Genomic DNA, 17,564 nt, shown 5'->3' with positions numbered 1-17,564 from the left:
ACTCAAGGGCCAGATTTCTGCGCTTAGTCACTTCCTGGTTCAGGATATTGCATCTAACCCTCTTGTTCGAAGGTTTATTAAGTCCATACGGTTGAAGAGGCCTCCCAGGCTGGTTTCCTTTCCTACATGGGATTTGTCTCTGGTTCTTCAGGCCCTTTGTGAACCACCATTTGAACCTTTTTCAAGTCTCCATCAAATTCCTTACCTTCAAGACGGCCTTCCTGGTGGCGGTTACCTCCGCTAGGAGAATAGGTGAAATCCGAGCTCTATCATCTTCGCCGGAGTTCACCATTTTTCATCAAGAAAAAGTAGTTCTACATCCCAGACCTTCATTTTTGCCTAAGGTTATTTCAAGTGCTACGATCAACCAGCCTATTGTTCTGCCAGCCTTTTGTAAATCACCCACATCTGAGCTAGAAAAAAAATGGCATCTCCTAGATGTTAGGAGATCCCTGAAATGCTACCTTCGGAAAACTCAGGAGTTTAGATCCTCAGATCATCTTTTCATCTACTTTCAAGGCAAATGTGCGGGTAATGCTGTCTCTGGACCCTCATTAGCTAGATGGCTGACAAATACCATCAGGTTGGCCTATCGCTCCAAAGGGATTCCCCTTAAATTCCCATTAAGGGCTCATTCAACTAGGGCTATGGCTACCTCATGGGCTGAAAGAGCTGCGGCTTCGCCTGAAGACATCTGCAAGGCGGCTACTTGGTCTTCATTGCATACCTTTATCAAGCATTATAGGCTGGACATATTCTCATCATCTGAGGCTGATTTTGGGCGTAAGGTGTTGCAAGCTGTGGCCTGCTGAGTCCCCACCCTTTTTTACAGGGATCTTGATATATCCCAACTGTGAGTACTGCCACTATACGAAGGGAAAAACAGCAATTTTACTTACCGTAAATTCCTTTTTTCTTTGTATAGTGGCAGTACTGGCTTTCCCTCCACTTTTTGTATAGATTAAATGAATTTTGCATGATTCAGTCTCCGTTTGGGTTCTTTTTTTATTACTGGCGTGTGTACAGGGCATACAGGATTTATGGAGGCAGCAGGCGGAGCACAGGCATAAAAACCGGAAGAAGGAACATCCCAACTGTGAGTACTGCCACTATACAAAGAAAAAAGGAATTTACGGTAAGTAAAATTGCTGTTTTTTGGGAAATTTATTTTTTATTTATTTAAAATCTTTATTTTTGCAGTGCAAGTATGATAATTTTGACAGATAAAGAGATCTGTTGCAAGAAAGAGGGGAGAAAAAAAGGAACAAATGTGCGTACGTTTCCACCACATCAGTCACAATGCCCCATTAAAAAAAAATTTTTATTTTTTTGTAATGATGACAATCTCCTAGAGACTTAAGATTGGTTCAGAACATGAAAATCTAAAACCTAACATTTTGAAGACATAAGTAAACTTTTAGTCTAGGCCTATTTTGCAGTAATAAATGAGGGTTCTGAAAGCTTAGGTTCTGAAAGCTTAGGAGAATAGTTTGTATTCGTCAAACTAGTTGTTGGTTTACAAACTTGAATTAAAAAGCTAAAATGAATGCAAAACTGCTGTGTAGCTAAATATCTGTCTTCGCACAATGAGAGAAACTATATTCGAGTAGACCGGTAAGAAACATTCTCTTGTCTTAGTTACTCAGACTGGCAAATGATAAGTATCCAACAGTCAGCCGATGCCTCATTTACTCTGCTAAATTTGAACACTGCTGTTTCCACACCATGCTTTCAAGAGAGGACAAAGTAGTCTGCATAGACTAGTGGAGCTGCGATGTAGAATTAAAGTCCTGTGTGACTAATATTGCCCAAAGTTATCTTAAGGCTGTGGACAACAAACTGGAACCATTTAAAAACAAAAAAAACCCACAAAGGTGCATCAGAGGAAAGTGCTACTGCAGTGCAGTACGTTACACTCATTAAGGTGTCATTCCTAAACCCCAAACATACAGTGTATAAAAAAATTATGTTGGGCCAGAGGGAGAGCGGCATGTTGAGACACTAAGGCCACCACATTGGTTGAAAAAGCAGGCCACGATGTATGAGCGCAGACATGCCGCCAAACCGCTTCACATATGGCCCTGCATCTCGTCCGGACATAATCTCCCTCTCTGCAGCCGTCTTGCTGCCCTGACAAGGCATAGTAATTACGTAGTGGGGAAGCGGTTGAGTGTCTTTTGACCAGCCAGGCTTTCTTCCCTGGTGGAGACCAGGATAGTAATGTGGGGGAAATGGGGCATCAGCGAGAGCCTTAAACTACAACGGCAGCTTTAGGCTAGGAGACCTGCCATTTCTTCCCACCGCAAGCACACCATGCTGTGTAGGCTGCAAACTAAGGGCAACTCGACCCAAAAGAGCTCCACTGCATTCTTTGCCATGTAAGTTTGCACTTGAGTGTGTTCCAAGGCTGAATAACATTGGTAATTTCTTGATTGGTGAGTAGGAGCCCTACCAGGCAAGTCTTTCCGAGATGGCTGTCAGATTTCTGTGTTTTTCTTTATCTAGGAAGATGAAAAATTATGATAAAAATAACAACATAAGAATTGCATAATTTTTTAAAATTCTCCACTATTTCAGCGTGGCAATTTTTTATTTAAAATCTAGAACTCTTGTCATTCTTAACAACTCTGTTAAGTGAATAAAACATCATAAATGCTGCCATACTTGGACTCTCCTCAATAAACATACCACAGCAGAGCCTTGAATTGTATGAGTTAAAATATTAGTGTGCACCTTTTTAGATTAGGGATTACACTTCTAGTTAAACTTGTAAGATAAACATGCACACATTATACTTTCTAAAGAATTTGTACTTTGCTTTACAGTCAACTCCTTAAATTATTTTTGATGAGGCTTCGACCTGAAAACCAAACCTGTGCCATGCTTAACATTTTATACGCATAGAGTGTAATTTAATTGAATTATATCATTAATACAAACATGACTGCTCACTATTCAAGCAGAGGTACTTTGTTTTTGACTTTGTTCCTTTCAGTCTACATGTGATTCAAAAACTCTGTTCATGCTTTTACTTACTAATCTGTTAGTGTTTACCTTGCTTATTCTGCACCTTCCTAGTTAAGTGGGTCTTTTGTCTTTTTTTTCCATTTTACTTTATAACTTTTTTATTTCGAGATTTATAGTCTGCTATAGAAATCTACAGGGACAGACCAGTGTACTGTTGCTGTCATTTTATATAGCTCTAGCATATTCAACAGTGCTTGACCATTATAAAATGGGGATATTTGGCACCAAGTAATTTACATACGGAAAATAGTCAAGATGTGGTGAAGGCCCTTCTCAAATGAGTTTACAACCTATGAACTAAAATTATTAGGTTTGATTAGAGAACAGCTGACCATGAGCTTTTCCCTCTTATCGGATGATAAATGCACTGGTGCTGTGACAGTGTATGGGCACTTTTCTGTAGGATTACCTTATTTCTCTTTATAAAAAGTAAGTGATTTCTGCCACTCTGATAGGGTTGTATTTTCCGTATTTGTTCTTAACTATTAGTAAAATCTTTCAGTGTCAGTACGGTTGCAGGGTGACACCTCCTGGTAACACATTATTAGTGTACTTTAGGCCCACCACTTGGATTAATTTTGATGCGGTTAGTGTAGGGGTGTCCTCTGTTGGTTATATAGTATTATTGCACCTCAATAACACTAGGCTCCAGTTTTTTGTAAGGAGTAATTTTATTGCTTGTATAGAAGAGGTACTAGAGACCCCTGCTGGTAACAGTCAACTATTACACTTTGGAAACCAGATTCAGACATTTTAATGTTTCACTAGTGAAAGGATACTTTGAAACTAAGGCTGTTATAGGAATAGTTTTACTTAATTGTTACTTTTTATTAAAATTTGTTTTTACTCTTGATTTTTTTTAACAGAATGATTTTAAATTTTCTATTAAAATTGAGGCAAAAATCCATTGGACTACTGGAGTGCCAATTTGGATCATTAGGACTTCTTCAGTTTGAATCAAAGAGTGTGCTGCTGAGGCTGCTGTGGTGGGGCACTGTGTGCATTCCCCTAAGCAATTGTTTCACATGGGGATTGTATTGGATCCTGTTCCTGGATAAGGGGGTAGTTGTGCTCATTTTGTAGGATCGTTTGGGTATTTTTGCATCTTTTGGAGTGCTCTAATTGTACTGCTTTTTGTGTAATATTTCTTTAGGTATAATGAAGTAGACAAAGGTGGTGCCAAAGAGATCATGTGTACAATTAAATATAAGAAATATTTTATATATATATCTATATAGATATATATATATTCCAGTAAAACCTTGGGATAAGAGAACAATCACAGTTCTTTATGAAGAAGTGGGATCAAGGGGTGAAGAGAAAAGAAAATCTAATAGTGCAATAAAACCCAAATAGGTAGCCAATAAAAAAGGCCTTTATGGTCCTAACCACTTTTTTTGAGAGCTAAAAACTAGCTCTAGTATAAACGGCGTACAGTGGTATAATCCCCACTTATGGGATACGTGAGGTAGTGTTGTTGAAGTAGATATCTCGTCAGATGGGGGCCATATGTAACAAACACTAGTGCTCACTGTGATAAAACCAGGAGAGTGTATATAAATACCAAATGGTTACTCACATTTAATTGGGCAGATGCACTGCTCAATGATAGGGCATAAGTGGTATCCCCACCAAGGCTGCTTTGGTGTAGTATCTCTCTGGAACAAGTAAAACTCCGATGCCAGGTAGTAAGATAATAAAAATGGTAACAAAAAAGTGGCCAAAATACCTTTATTAAATAAGTTAGTTAAAATTTCCACAAAGCGTTTCTCCTTAGGGCTTTTTCAATTGGATATCCACTTGAGAAAGCCCTAAGGGGAGAAACTCTTCACCATCACTCTTTTATAGTCTTTTCTATTTTCAATACCATTACATACATATAAAATATAATGCTGTCAAACAATACATTGCGTATAAAAAACAAACAAAAAAAACAGGCCACACTAAGGGGTCATGCGATAGGAAAAATATTCATTTTTATAGCTACAACTTTAGCCAATGGTCGTGTGTGTGTGTGTGTGTGTAGAAACAATCGCACTCCTGGGACTTGGTTGAAGTAGTAAAATTTAGCTTTTATTTATTCCATATAAAATATCAACGTTTCAGCTCCAACATGGAGCTTTCATCAGGACATTGGTTACCTGTCCTGATGAAAGCTCCATGTTGGAGCTGAAACGTTGATATTTTATATGGAATAAATAAAAGCAAAATTTTACTACTTCAACCAAGTCCCAGGAGTGCGATTGTTTCTACACCCATATCTACCTTTGCCACAACCAGCACCGGGCACTACAAAAGTCTTCTTGGAGTGCAAGCTACTACTATGTGTGTGTGTTCGTTCCCACTTCTCTATGGATTCATTCCTGTAGTTTTCAGAGTGAGCTATTCCACTCTCTTTTACATTGTTCATGAACTTGCTCTAATACCTTACGTGTTATTTGTGGGGAAGTGGATTTCCAATCGCTAGCTATCGTCAATTTGGGGGCTGTTCACAAATGTATTATAAACTTGTATTTATCTTTAACCATATTTGGGAACCGCAAGTAGAATAGAGCCACTTCTCGGCTATTGTGTATTGGGTAAAAAAATCAAATTCAAAAGTGTGCGTACATATATACTGTCCGCACCTCCAACAGTTAGTCAATTCGCTAGGTCCCTGGAATTAATACTCTACTACAAGCATGTCAAACTCGCGGCCCAGCGAGCTGCGAGTTTGACATGTTAGGGCACAGGGAAGAGTAGACCCCTGCTCTCCCCACATTGCAGGTGCCTACTCTGCTCAAATTTACCCGGCCGGGAGGAAAGGGGTCACTGGCGACAGCGAGTGAGCTCAGTCTGTTCTTCCTGCTCCTCACTGCTTTCTCGTGCGAGCCCTCTGTAGTGGTGCCGGAATATGATGTAATTTCAGCCCAGTATCACTACACTGCACGCGTTAGGGAGCAGGAAGGGAGACCCCAGGGAGAGGCTCCACACCAGCTCCCAATGGTAGGAAGCAATAAATAAAATGAATTGTGTGTTGCAATGGCTGCGGCTGGACCGGGCGGTGCACGGCAGAACGCAACGCCATGTCACATTCAGACGTGATGTCAACGTGCTCCACCTTTACAAGGTTTCAAGGAGTAGCGGGAGGATCTGCTTTGGCACAGGGTGTGGACAGCGCCGTTGGGGGTATACCAGAGGCTAGACTCCGAAGTTGCATACTAGCAGCGGCAATGTGAATGGGGTCTGCTTGTTGGTAATAATTTGTTTTATTTTTTTATTTTAAACGGGGAGAGGTTTAGTAGAGGGGGATTTTTTGAAAAAAAAATGTGTGCGGCCCACAAACTTGAACCTTGTTTATTTGGCCAGTGCTAGATTTTAAGTTTGACGTGCTTGCTTTAGTACATCATCCCTTTTAGGTGGCAAGCACTTAAATTAATCCGCACAAATAATGCAATAATTCCCCTGTGCAATTGATAAGAAAGGTGCAGTACACTAGCTATCTTGATTTATTTTATTGAGAGAATGGTCAGAAGGTCTTGAGAGGGAGAAGAGATACAAAAAAAAAAAACCCAAACAATCCCACTTTTAAAATGCAATATTAAAGCATATATTGTCTAAAATTTAGCATGGACGTTAAACTCGTATCTCATTAATTATAAATATAAGACCAATACAATATTATTCATAAGAAACTAGTTATTGTTACAGTGCAATTGTTATTCAAATAAATGTTTTTTTTTCTGCAGTCTTTGTTTCAGCCCTAAAAAAGCAAATACAAATTCAGTCACTTTGAACTAATAAAATGTACATTAGTTTTAGAGAAACTGCAGTGTTAATACTGCCTCAAGTGACAGAGAGAATGAATCTGCACACCAGTCAAGCCATAAGACTTATTTTTTTTAATTTTTTTTTTTACCAAAATCACAAATTTGCAGTGATGATACTGCCGCAAAGGATTATGGGTGGGCATATGCAAATTAGTTTAACAAAGAACCGCATTGTTGCCTCATTCCATTTTAAACATGGATTCCTTTGAGTCTGTGTTTGCTGTATGCAACAGCTTTGAAACACAACTTAGGAAAAGATGCAAAGCCAGTGAACCACTCATGGACAGCTGTTTTAGTGTTAAGGCAAATCCGCATGAGGTTACTGGTTGCTATTGAGGCTTGGTAGTGCTTGGGAAGCAAAAACCAAAAAGGTTATGGTGGGGAAAAAAACAAACAAACTTGTGATTAAAAACCCCTTCCACTTGAAGTCTGTGGGTTTTCAATCACCACTTTTTCCCCACCATAACCTTTTTGTGTGTGTGTGTGTGTGTGTGTGTGTGCTCAGGGATCTCGGGTAAGTGTCAAACCATATGGATATGGTTTGACTCTTAAATGTGTGCTGTCCTGGCACCATACCTACTACAGTGAATTGTAGTGGTTATGGTGCTTTTAGTGTGCCATGAAATATGGGGAATGTTTTGTACAGATTATTTAGCATCTCTGGAATAAGTTTAACAACATACATGTCCAGTTATCACCTATTTGCTTTCAGTGCCTCCCTCCCCCCCCAACCCCCCACCCCCCCCCCCCCCCCCACCCCACACAGAGCACAACTGATTTCAATATGCAGTCTTTGAAGCTCAGTTTCATATTTAGAAGTCGTGGGTCTGTTCTGTATGATGTGACATTGTCCTCTAGATGTGGGCTCCCATTTTTTCAGTCCCTACAACTTACAAAACAAGTCCTATTAAACACTGTACATATAACTTGAGCAATAAAGTCTTTGCTGCATTTTCTGTCTGCTCTTTACTCAACACTGGTCTATTTTTATGTTCTTAAAGGATGTTTTAATGAAGAGTGGAAAGTTCTGCAATCTAACACGACTTCCTTTTACTGAGCCAAGGGATTTGCAAGGTGTTTCGTAAATCTGTTTCTTTAATCACAAAATGTTTCTACGTACGATGTACGTTACATAAATCCCATGCTGCTTTTTTCTAAACTTGAATCGGGGAGCCATAAAGCTGATCTCTCTCTTTCTCTTTCTCCATATTGCCAAACACAAACTTTCTTAAAACCAGTGCATTTAGGGTAAGGGTGCACAACTTTTTTTTTTCTCTAGAGGTAGCCAGTTGACTGACTGAATTTCTGACCTAGGGCTGCTGCCATATGTCAATGAGATGGTTGTTCTTGGAAGTGATCTTTCCAATATCTGTTTTCATGCTGCTGGGTAACATCTACAGAATTCCTTGACCATTTTCATCTGTTTCAGAATTTACTTTTGTTAATTTTCATTGTTCAAAATGTATAGTCATTGATGTATGTGAATCCAAACAAGGTTGCACATAATGCAGCATTCTTCGGTTTTCTTCCAAATCGTTCTGTTTGATAGTTTCTTGTAAAATATTTAAAATGTCGATCTTTAAACTGTGACTTACGAGTGTTGGAGCGGTGCTGAAAAATGAATGGGTTGTAACCGCTGTAATCTTACCAGTTTTCTTTTGGTAAGCGTAATCTATATTCCTCTCTGGATATTTTTGTGCCATTTCTTTGCAATATAGAAAACAGACAAGTTTCTGCTTTTGAAATTATGACTCAAATTCATGTTTGCCTTGCAGGCTGCTACATTGCTAGCCAGCCCAAGGCTTGAATTGATTTATGTCCATTACCATCCTTTTTAGCTGAACTTTGGTGACCAGTTATGACCACTAGTTATGCTAAATCACGTTAACTATATTCTTTCAGCAGTCATGTTGGTTTAGCTTTTTCTTTTAGAAAAACAATGACTTCTGACAAACTTTTTCAATGCATCCCCATGACTGAGCCAGCAAGCTTTTATTTATTTTATTTAGTTATTATTTTAAAACCTTTGCACACAACTGCTGCTGCTGATGCAATGGTAATTAATCCCATTCCATATCACTGGTACCCTGATGGTCTTACAGTAAATTTACTATTCCATTCTTCACATCAATCGTTGGTCTGTTTTTCCCACGGATGGGATTTAGCTCAGTCTTGGCACATTTTCAAAATATTTGCCAACATTTCTGTGCCACTGGTCTACTCTTTTATTGAACCCAAGCCTAAAAGGTCCTCTGTAATATTACAATTTTCAGATATGCCCCTGATGAAATCTTTAAGTGCTAAATATGAAAACATATTTCCCCCGAAAGCACTCAAAACATATCATTTTTTTTTTTTTATTTTTTTTTTCTTCATAATCCAGTCCAATAAAAATAATTGAGAATCTATAGAGTAGCACAATAACTTGCATAGTCCAAAAAATGATAAATCACAATTGGGGTCAGTCAGTATTGTTGACTCATCAGGAAAGAGGATAAGCCGTGTGGTTGAAATACACAAACAATTAAAGCATTGAAGATAAGTAAAGGGCATGTTGTAATTCTGAAAACGTCTTAAATCCTACTGCAGATAGGTGCTTCACAAATTCTGCGTATTATAATAGAGCTACTCCGAGAGAAACTCCTCTGCAAATATTTAACAAATTGATAAAATAATAACTGTTCAACTTTACCATTAGCAGGTAACACAATGATGAAGGTTTAAAGCAAGGCTTGACACATTTGTTTGGAATCTAGGAGCCAGCTAAAGTTAGGAACCAGTCTTTTTCAACACGAAAATGCATTTCTTAAAGGGACACTATAGTCACCAGAACCACTACAGCTTGAGTGTCCCTGAAGGCTTTTCAATGTAAATACTGCCTTTTCTGTTTACATTGCTGCTTAGTAACACCTCCAGTGACAGTCACTCAGACTGCCACTAGAGAGTCCTTGGTCACTGCTGCACCACGTTCAGTGTCTCCAAGCTCTGCATGGAGGTGCTGAATGTTCCTCATAGAGATTCATTAATTTACTCTATGAGGAGTTGCGGATTGGTACATTTGCTGTGCATGCAAAAAATCCTGCCAATGCTTTCCATTATTTAGCTGAGCTCATAAAGATTGATAGTCATAGCCATTGAGGTGGTACCAGCCAGGGCGAAACTGACACAGCGCGGGACAATTGGGGAGGGGAGAAAGGTTGAGTAAAAACACCTTCCTAATGTTATCGGAGGGGGCAGGTACCTAAACGGCGCTCGTTTACCCAACCTGACAGGCGCGCACACACACACACACACTCACTCACTCGGACAGGCGCTCACACACTGTACGCTGACAACAGGCTCGCAGGCACACATTCTTGACAGACAGGCTCGCTCTCACACTCTCAATCTGACCGGCTCCCTCACTCACTCGGACAGACACACACACTCTATGCCTGTGGTAGTCAACCTTTTTCTACCTACCGCCCACTAATGCATCTTTTTGGTTGAAAAAATTTCCTTACTGCCCACCAGTTTTCGTGCAAGTGCAGAATATTTTTTCGAAAGGAGGGTGTTTTAAAAAAAAAAGAAATGTACGTATATTTATCTTTTTATTTCTACTTAATGCATGTTTATAATGTTTTTAACTTTGGGAATTTTAATGAGAAAAACAAAGTAAATGGAAATTACATTTACTAGTGATTGAGATCCTTGAGGTTGATGCTGCAAGACTAAATATTTGATATCTGGTTCGATTTTCGTAAGGAACAAACAAAGGTCTCCTCTTTCGGTGATATTCAGACTTCTCTGTTTGCGCATAATATGATTTCTCATCTGTGCGTCAGCTCCCCTCCTCTCCCTCCTCAATTCCCCTCCCCACCTTTTTTATTTTTTTTTATATATGAGATTTTTATTTTTTTCAACAAAAAGTAAAGTCGGGTACAGAAAGGAAGAAGGGGAGGGGGTACAACAAGATCATGTGATCAGACTTTCCCAAACAACAGTTTGGGTTATAGATAAAAAGAGGAATATTGCAGACAGTTATCCATGTTCCTCAAGTATATCAAACGCTAATTCTCCTTTTTTATTTTTTAACCTTCCTTATAGCAATGCCCAGTAGGAAGGCTGAGCTTGGTATCCCACTTACTATAGCCCACTATAACAGACAGGCATACATACATATATACATACAGACACACAGACAGACAAGCACACGTACACAGACATGCATGCATACAGACAGACACACGCAGACGCGCAAAGGCACACAGGCAGAGGCACATACACAAGCACATTATATTTAAGTCACCCTCCTGTTTCCTACCTTTTTGTGCAGGAGGGTGACTTTCCCTGGGGTCCAGTGGTGGCTCAGGTGGGCCTCCTGCGTGGGCTCTCTGTATGCTGGGAGGAGTGACCGTGGAATCACTTCCTCCCAGCAGAGATGATGTAATCACAGGGGGCCCGGTCGCTGACTGGCCCCCTCACAATCCACATCCATCGGGTGGCCCTGACAGCATGGACCCCTCCATATGCGGCCTCGGCAGTTTGCCAGGGCCGCAAGTGGTGATGACGGTACCCGGTCGCAGGAGTACCGCCGGCTCGCACCCGCCCGCCCACTCACCCAGTCTCTCAAAATTAGAAAATCCTTATCGCCCACTTGGAATCCTGAAACGCCCACTAGTGGGCGGTAGGGACCAGGTTGACGACCCATGCTCTATTCTGTCAACTGGCTTGCAATCACATATTCCTGACAGGCACGCACACACTCTACACTGACAACAGGCTCGCACTCTCTGACACGCTGACTACTGGCTTGATCCATGAGCCCGCGGGCGGGCATGCGTGGACACGCGATGACGACAGGCGCACACTCTCATTTTGGTTTTAATTGAACCCCACTCAGCCTCTTTACCTTTGGGAAAGCTGAGTGGGTCTTTCTCTGGTATCCAGTGGGGCTGCTCTCTTCCTGCGTGTGAGGGAGCAGTACTCTGCCTGTAACTCTTCTGCTCCCTCGAGCTCTCTGTAATGACGCCAGGGCCGGAGTGACGTCGTATTCCGGTTCTCGGCATCAATAGACAGCTCGAGGGAGCAGAGAAGAGCTACAAATAGAGTACGGCTCCGAGCGGCCGAGGCAGCCGGCTCCAATATTCCCCCCAGCTAGAGAGCTGGCAGGTGCCAGGGTGAAATTTCTAGTCGCCATGGCGACCTGGCGCCTGGGATTTGTCCAGCCCTGGTTTAGAGGGAAGTATAACTCACCAACAGATGGAGAACTGACAGAAAGAGGACCTTCAAGAACAATTAGTCTCTAGATGTGCCTTCGAGGGCACCTATCCCTCTGCCTATAAGCTAAGAAATCCCTAATTGTGACTTTGAGGGCACTTCTCGTTGATAGAGATGGAGAGGAAAGTGTAAAACAAGACTCGCTGAAAGATAAATCTGTGCTAATCCAAGGCCGTGATACCACATCAAAAATATAAGCTAAGGAAACATCAGGAAAATAAATTAATATGGCTACAGTACAAGCGTTTTGCCTGTCAAGTGGCTGTTCAGAGGGGACTACTTGAAGGGTCACACTAACACCATAGGTAACTTAACTACTAAGATACACTACCTATATCAGTAAGAAAAATACCTGGTGTCCTATTTTAAGAATTAAATGTAATATCCATATGGTTTGTAACATATCTAGTTGGAGACTGAAATGTTTGCTGATCTAATGTGTTGACAATAATTTGTCTGAAATTCTCAGTGTAATGGGAAATACTGTAACTTTTGACATAGGTTTCTTCTTCATCTTCAAAGGAATAATAAGCTGTGTATTAGTGCATACAATATGCAGGAAATACTTGGGTACATAAGTTGCTTATGCCTGAGATTAATTTTTTTTTTTTTTTTACATTTTAGATGAAGTTGGTATGTAGAGGGTGTGAAATGCGATGCTTTGCATTCCATATTTTTGGTCACTTGCTGTATGTAACTCTTATTTATTGTTTCTGCAGTACAATCCCAGGCACCCAGAAGATCTGGATCCGTACATGGGGCTGCTCTCATAATAACTCGGATGGGGAATACATGGCTGGTCAGCTAGCTGCCTATGGCTACAGCATCACAGGTATGACTTGGAGATGTGAAATAACTACTCTTCCATGAGAAGGGTGGTGTTTTAGAAGTGTTTTTGTAGTCAATCATGTTAATGCTGTGTAATAAACAATTGTGGTATTTTATTATGAATTTTTTTTTTTTTATGTGGTTGAATTCTGTTAAATTGGCAAATTTCATTGTGTTGAGGATAATGCCTTACTATGATCGGTTTGCTCTTACTCTGGCAGACCGACCAGAGAAACATGATTGCAAATTGGACACCGTAACAACTTTACACGATTGCCAAGTTTATGGTACAGGAAATACCCCCTCTCTCTCCGAAAGGATGTCTTTGAACTGCAAAGATAAATGATAAACAAATAAGGCTGCTGGAATGATCTGTTTTTGCAGGTTTTTTTGGGGTTGGTCAACAGGTCACAAGCACAGATTAGACACATCACTTTCTTACCTCCCCGTAGAGGGAACAGAGCTGTGGACCTGGGCTCTGTTTGTGGATTGGTAGAGCGGCATGCTTTACAAATCAGAGCAGTTCCTTGGGTTATGAGAGAAACACTTTAATCTCATCTTTAACCTCATTACTATGGTGCTGGATTTAGGACCTCATGGGCTTGAAGCTAAAAGTGTTGATGGGCCTGATTGGAGTTTTCCACCAGCCGCCACTCCCCAACTCCACTTTCTCAGTCAGAGAGCTTCTCATTCTCTGGCTGAGGTAGTGGAGGCGAGAGCAGATCCCAGGTAAAACATTGAACCATTATAAAATGGCTTGACTGCACTCCTGGCACCATAACCACTACATCAAAACTATACCCAAGTGCTCATATAATTTATTGTGGGCATGTATTAATCCATAATTACATTCATACATGCACACTGAATAGTTCAGCCCTACACAAAACAGTCTGTACATGAAGCTTTTCATGTTTTGCTACCTTAGGTCTAACCAAGTTTATTTAAACCTGCCGCCTATATACAACACGGGTTGTGTTCAATATACTTTGAAATGTAGTAGGGATCAAACTGTATTGATTTTTTTTTAGAACCAATACCAATAATCTGTGAATTTTTAGGCCAAAAGCCGATAACTTACCGATACCAATATTCTGTACACTTACCATTTAAAAAAAATAAACAACTTCTACACAAATCTACTGTTAACTGAACATGTTTCTTTTTTTGCAAATCTTTATTTTTTATTTTTTTATTAATGTAAATTACCAAAATATACATGCCAGTCAGAATATCCCAGCACACACTGCATGTTACTGGGGGCTCTGTAATATCCCAGCACACACTGCACGTTACTGGGGGCTCTGTAATATCCCAGCACACACTGCACGTTACTGGGGGCTCTGTAATATCCCAGCACACACTGCACGTTACTGGGGGCTCTGTAATATCCCAGCACACACTGCACGTTACTGGGGGGCTCTGTAATATCCCAGCACACACTGCACGTTACGGGGGGCTCTGTAATATCCCAGCACACACTGCACATTACTGGGGGCTCTGTAATATCCCAGCACACACTGCACATTACTGGGGGCTCTGTAATATCCCAGCACACACTGCACATTACTGGGGGCTCTGTAATATCCCAGCACACACTGCACATTACTGGGGGCTCTGTAATATCCCAGCACACACTGCACATTACTGGGGGCTCTGTAATATCCCAGCACACACTGCACATTACTGGGGGCTCTGTAATATCCCAGCACACACTGCACATTACTGGGGGCTCTGTAATATCCCAGCACACACTGCACATTACTGGGGGCTCTGTAATATCCCAGCACACACTGCACATTACTGGGGGCTCTGTAATATCCCAGCACACACTGCACATTACTGGGGGCTCTGTAATATCCCAGCACACACTGCACATTACTGGGGGCTCTGTAATATCCCAGCACACACTGCACATTACTGGGGGCTCTGTAATATCCCAGCACACACTGCACATTACTGGGGGCTCTGTAATATCCCAGCACACACTGCACATTACTGGGGGCTCTGTAATATCCCAGCACACACTGCACATTACTGGGGGCTCTGTAATATCCCAGCACACACTGCACATTACTGGGGGCTCTGTAATATCCCAGCACACACTGCACATTACTGGGGGCTCTGTAATATCCCAGCACACACTGCACATTACTGGGGGCTCTGTAATATCCCAGCACACACTGCACATTACTGGGGGCTCTGTAATATCCCAGCACACACTGCACATTACTGGGGGCTCTGTAATATCCCAGCACACACTGCACATTACTGGGGGCTCTGTAATATCCCAGCACACACTGCACATTACTGGGGGCTCTGTAATATCCCAGCACACACTGCACATTACTGGGGGCTCTGTAATATCCCAGCACACACTGCACATTACTGGGGGCTCTGTAATATCCCAGCACACACTGCACATTACTGGGGGCTCTGTAATGTCCCAGCACACACTGCACATTACTGGGGGCTCTGTAATGTCCCAGCACACACTGCACATTACTGGGGGCTCTGTAATGTCCCAGCACACACTGCACATTACTGGGGGCTCTGTAATGTCCCAGCACACACTGCACATTACTGGGGGCTCTGTAATGTCCCAGCACACACTGCACATTACTGGGGGCTCTGTAATGTCCCAGCACACACTGCACATTACTGGGGGCTCTGTAATATCCCAGCACACACTGCACATTACTGGGGGCTCTGTAATATCCCAGCACACACTGCACATTACTGGGATCCACAAGTAAAATGACAATTGACAATGACCTAGACAATTTTTCGACAATTTTCGACAATTGACAATGACCAATGACAATGACCTAGATCCACAAGTAAAATGACAATTGCCTCAGTGTATATAGTGCAAAAGCATGGCCTAGCAAGGTCCGAAAGCATCACAAAACAATACAGCGGTAGATATATATATATATATATATATCTCTATCATAAGCGAAGTGTGGAAACTGTATCATTTTCATCTTATTTGTTTTAGTTTTTGTTCGATTTGGGATAATACTGAAATTTGCACTACTTCCTCTCTCTTACCCAAAAAGTAACTTGGTATGCATTTTTGTTTATGGTGTCTGAAACTTGAATTTTTAAATAATATATTGAGAACCATTTGTACTCCACATTCTTGCTTAGAAATTGAGAGAAGATGAAGTAAGTTCCTTTGGCCATTTGGTGGCAGCAGATGACAAGTTTCCATTTATTTCAAATCTGTAATCTATAATATGGCTGAATGTCCACTTTTCAAGATTACTGATCTGCTCAGGTCACACTTCCTACTGCAAATCTGTTCTCTTCAGCCCTACCTACCCATCCTCTTCCAAGATAATCTTAACCTGTAAAAGCCCCAAGAATGTAAATTGTGAATAGCTTGTACATATAAATTCTAGGTGTAGCAGGAATAGTTTAATTTGAACTCCATTTCCAACATGTTCGTTCTGGTTATGCCACAAAAGTGCATAATGTTTGCCCCTCTGACTCTTATTTCACTTGATGCTTTTAAAAATCCATTGACCCTGTAGTACCCTGTATGGCAAATAGGTATTCTGATTGCTACATTTAACTGTGAGATGATTTACATTGGTCTTTAGCCACACAGTGTGAAGTATTTAACAGAATATCTGTCCGCCTAGGTCAATAAGAACATGAAATTGTTTGGTTCAGGTTAAAGTCAATATGAAAGTACAGGTATTTTTTTTATTTTTTTTTTTCAGCAAGATTAGCTGAAGCATTTTCAACAGCAGAAATATTACTTAAATCTCTATTAAAGTAGTAATATTATCGTGTGTGTGTGTATATATATACAGCTGAGTGAGCCAAAGGTCTAGGGCAGGGATCGGCAACTTCGGCACTCCAAATGTTTTGGACTAAATCTCCCATAATGCCGGCCAAGCATCATGGGAGGTGTAGTCCAAAACATTTGGAGTGCCAAAGGTTGACTGTCTGGTCTAGGGGCATAGCAGTCCAGCATACAGGCAGACACATAGAAAGGATATTTCTGTCTATTGCTTCTGCAACCAAGCAGCAGACAGACAAATTGTGATATAATTACTGTGTGTCTGGATGTTATCTGCTTCTACTGCAGGCTGCTTGGCTTTCTCAGTTTACTCAGTACTGTTAAAGGGACTCTATAGGCACCAAGACCACTTCCTCTCATTGAAGTGGTCTGGATGAAGTATCCCTGTCCCCTTAGCCCTGTAATGTAAAGCATTGAAGCTTCAGAGAAACTACAGTGTTTATATTGCAGGGTTAAGACTGCATCTAGTGGCGCTTCCTGCATTCACAGTTTTACTCTGACACGACGCTGGATGTCCTCATACTTTGCATGAGGACATCCAGCTTCTTCAAAATCCCTATAGGAGATTCAATGCTTTCCTATTATGAAGTTCTCATGCGTGTTTTTGAATTCGGTACCCATATTAGCAGAGGAGGAGCCTGACCCTGCGCTGTGGGCATGTAGGCAGAGGGACACTCTTGTGTTAGGAGCTCAGTTTTGTATTACGAACACTATAGTGTTACTTTAAAAATGTTTTTTTCTGGAATAGGTTGTGGAGGGGACACGTGTGCATATTAATGAAGCCAAAAGCCATCAATTATGGCACTTACTTGATTTTGCTCTCTATG

At 41.1% G+C, this 17,564-nt stretch overlaps 1 protein-coding gene across 2 annotated transcripts in view; it reads left to right on the top strand.

The window, feature by feature from the left end:
- The window catches only part of CDKAL1 (CDK5 regulatory subunit associated protein 1 like 1), an 858,136-nt gene that overhangs the window by 10,112 nt on the left and 830,460 nt on the right, over positions 1 to 17,564 (top strand). For both annotated transcript variants that reach the window (XM_063450500.1, XM_063450499.1), the window contains exon 4: positions 12,815 to 12,927. In XM_063450500.1, the coding sequence (XP_063306570.1) occupies positions 12,815 to 12,927 (113 nt within the window). The remainder of the gene's footprint in view (positions 1 to 12,814; positions 12,928 to 17,564) is intronic.

The sequence above is a fragment of the Pelobates fuscus genome, chromosome 4, assembly GCF_036172605.1.
Source record: "Pelobates fuscus isolate aPelFus1 chromosome 4, aPelFus1.pri, whole genome shotgun sequence".
Classification (NCBI taxonomy): Eukaryota; Metazoa; Chordata; class Amphibia; order Anura; family Pelobatidae; genus Pelobates; species Pelobates fuscus.
This window is presented reverse-complemented; position numbering and strand designations above follow the sequence as displayed.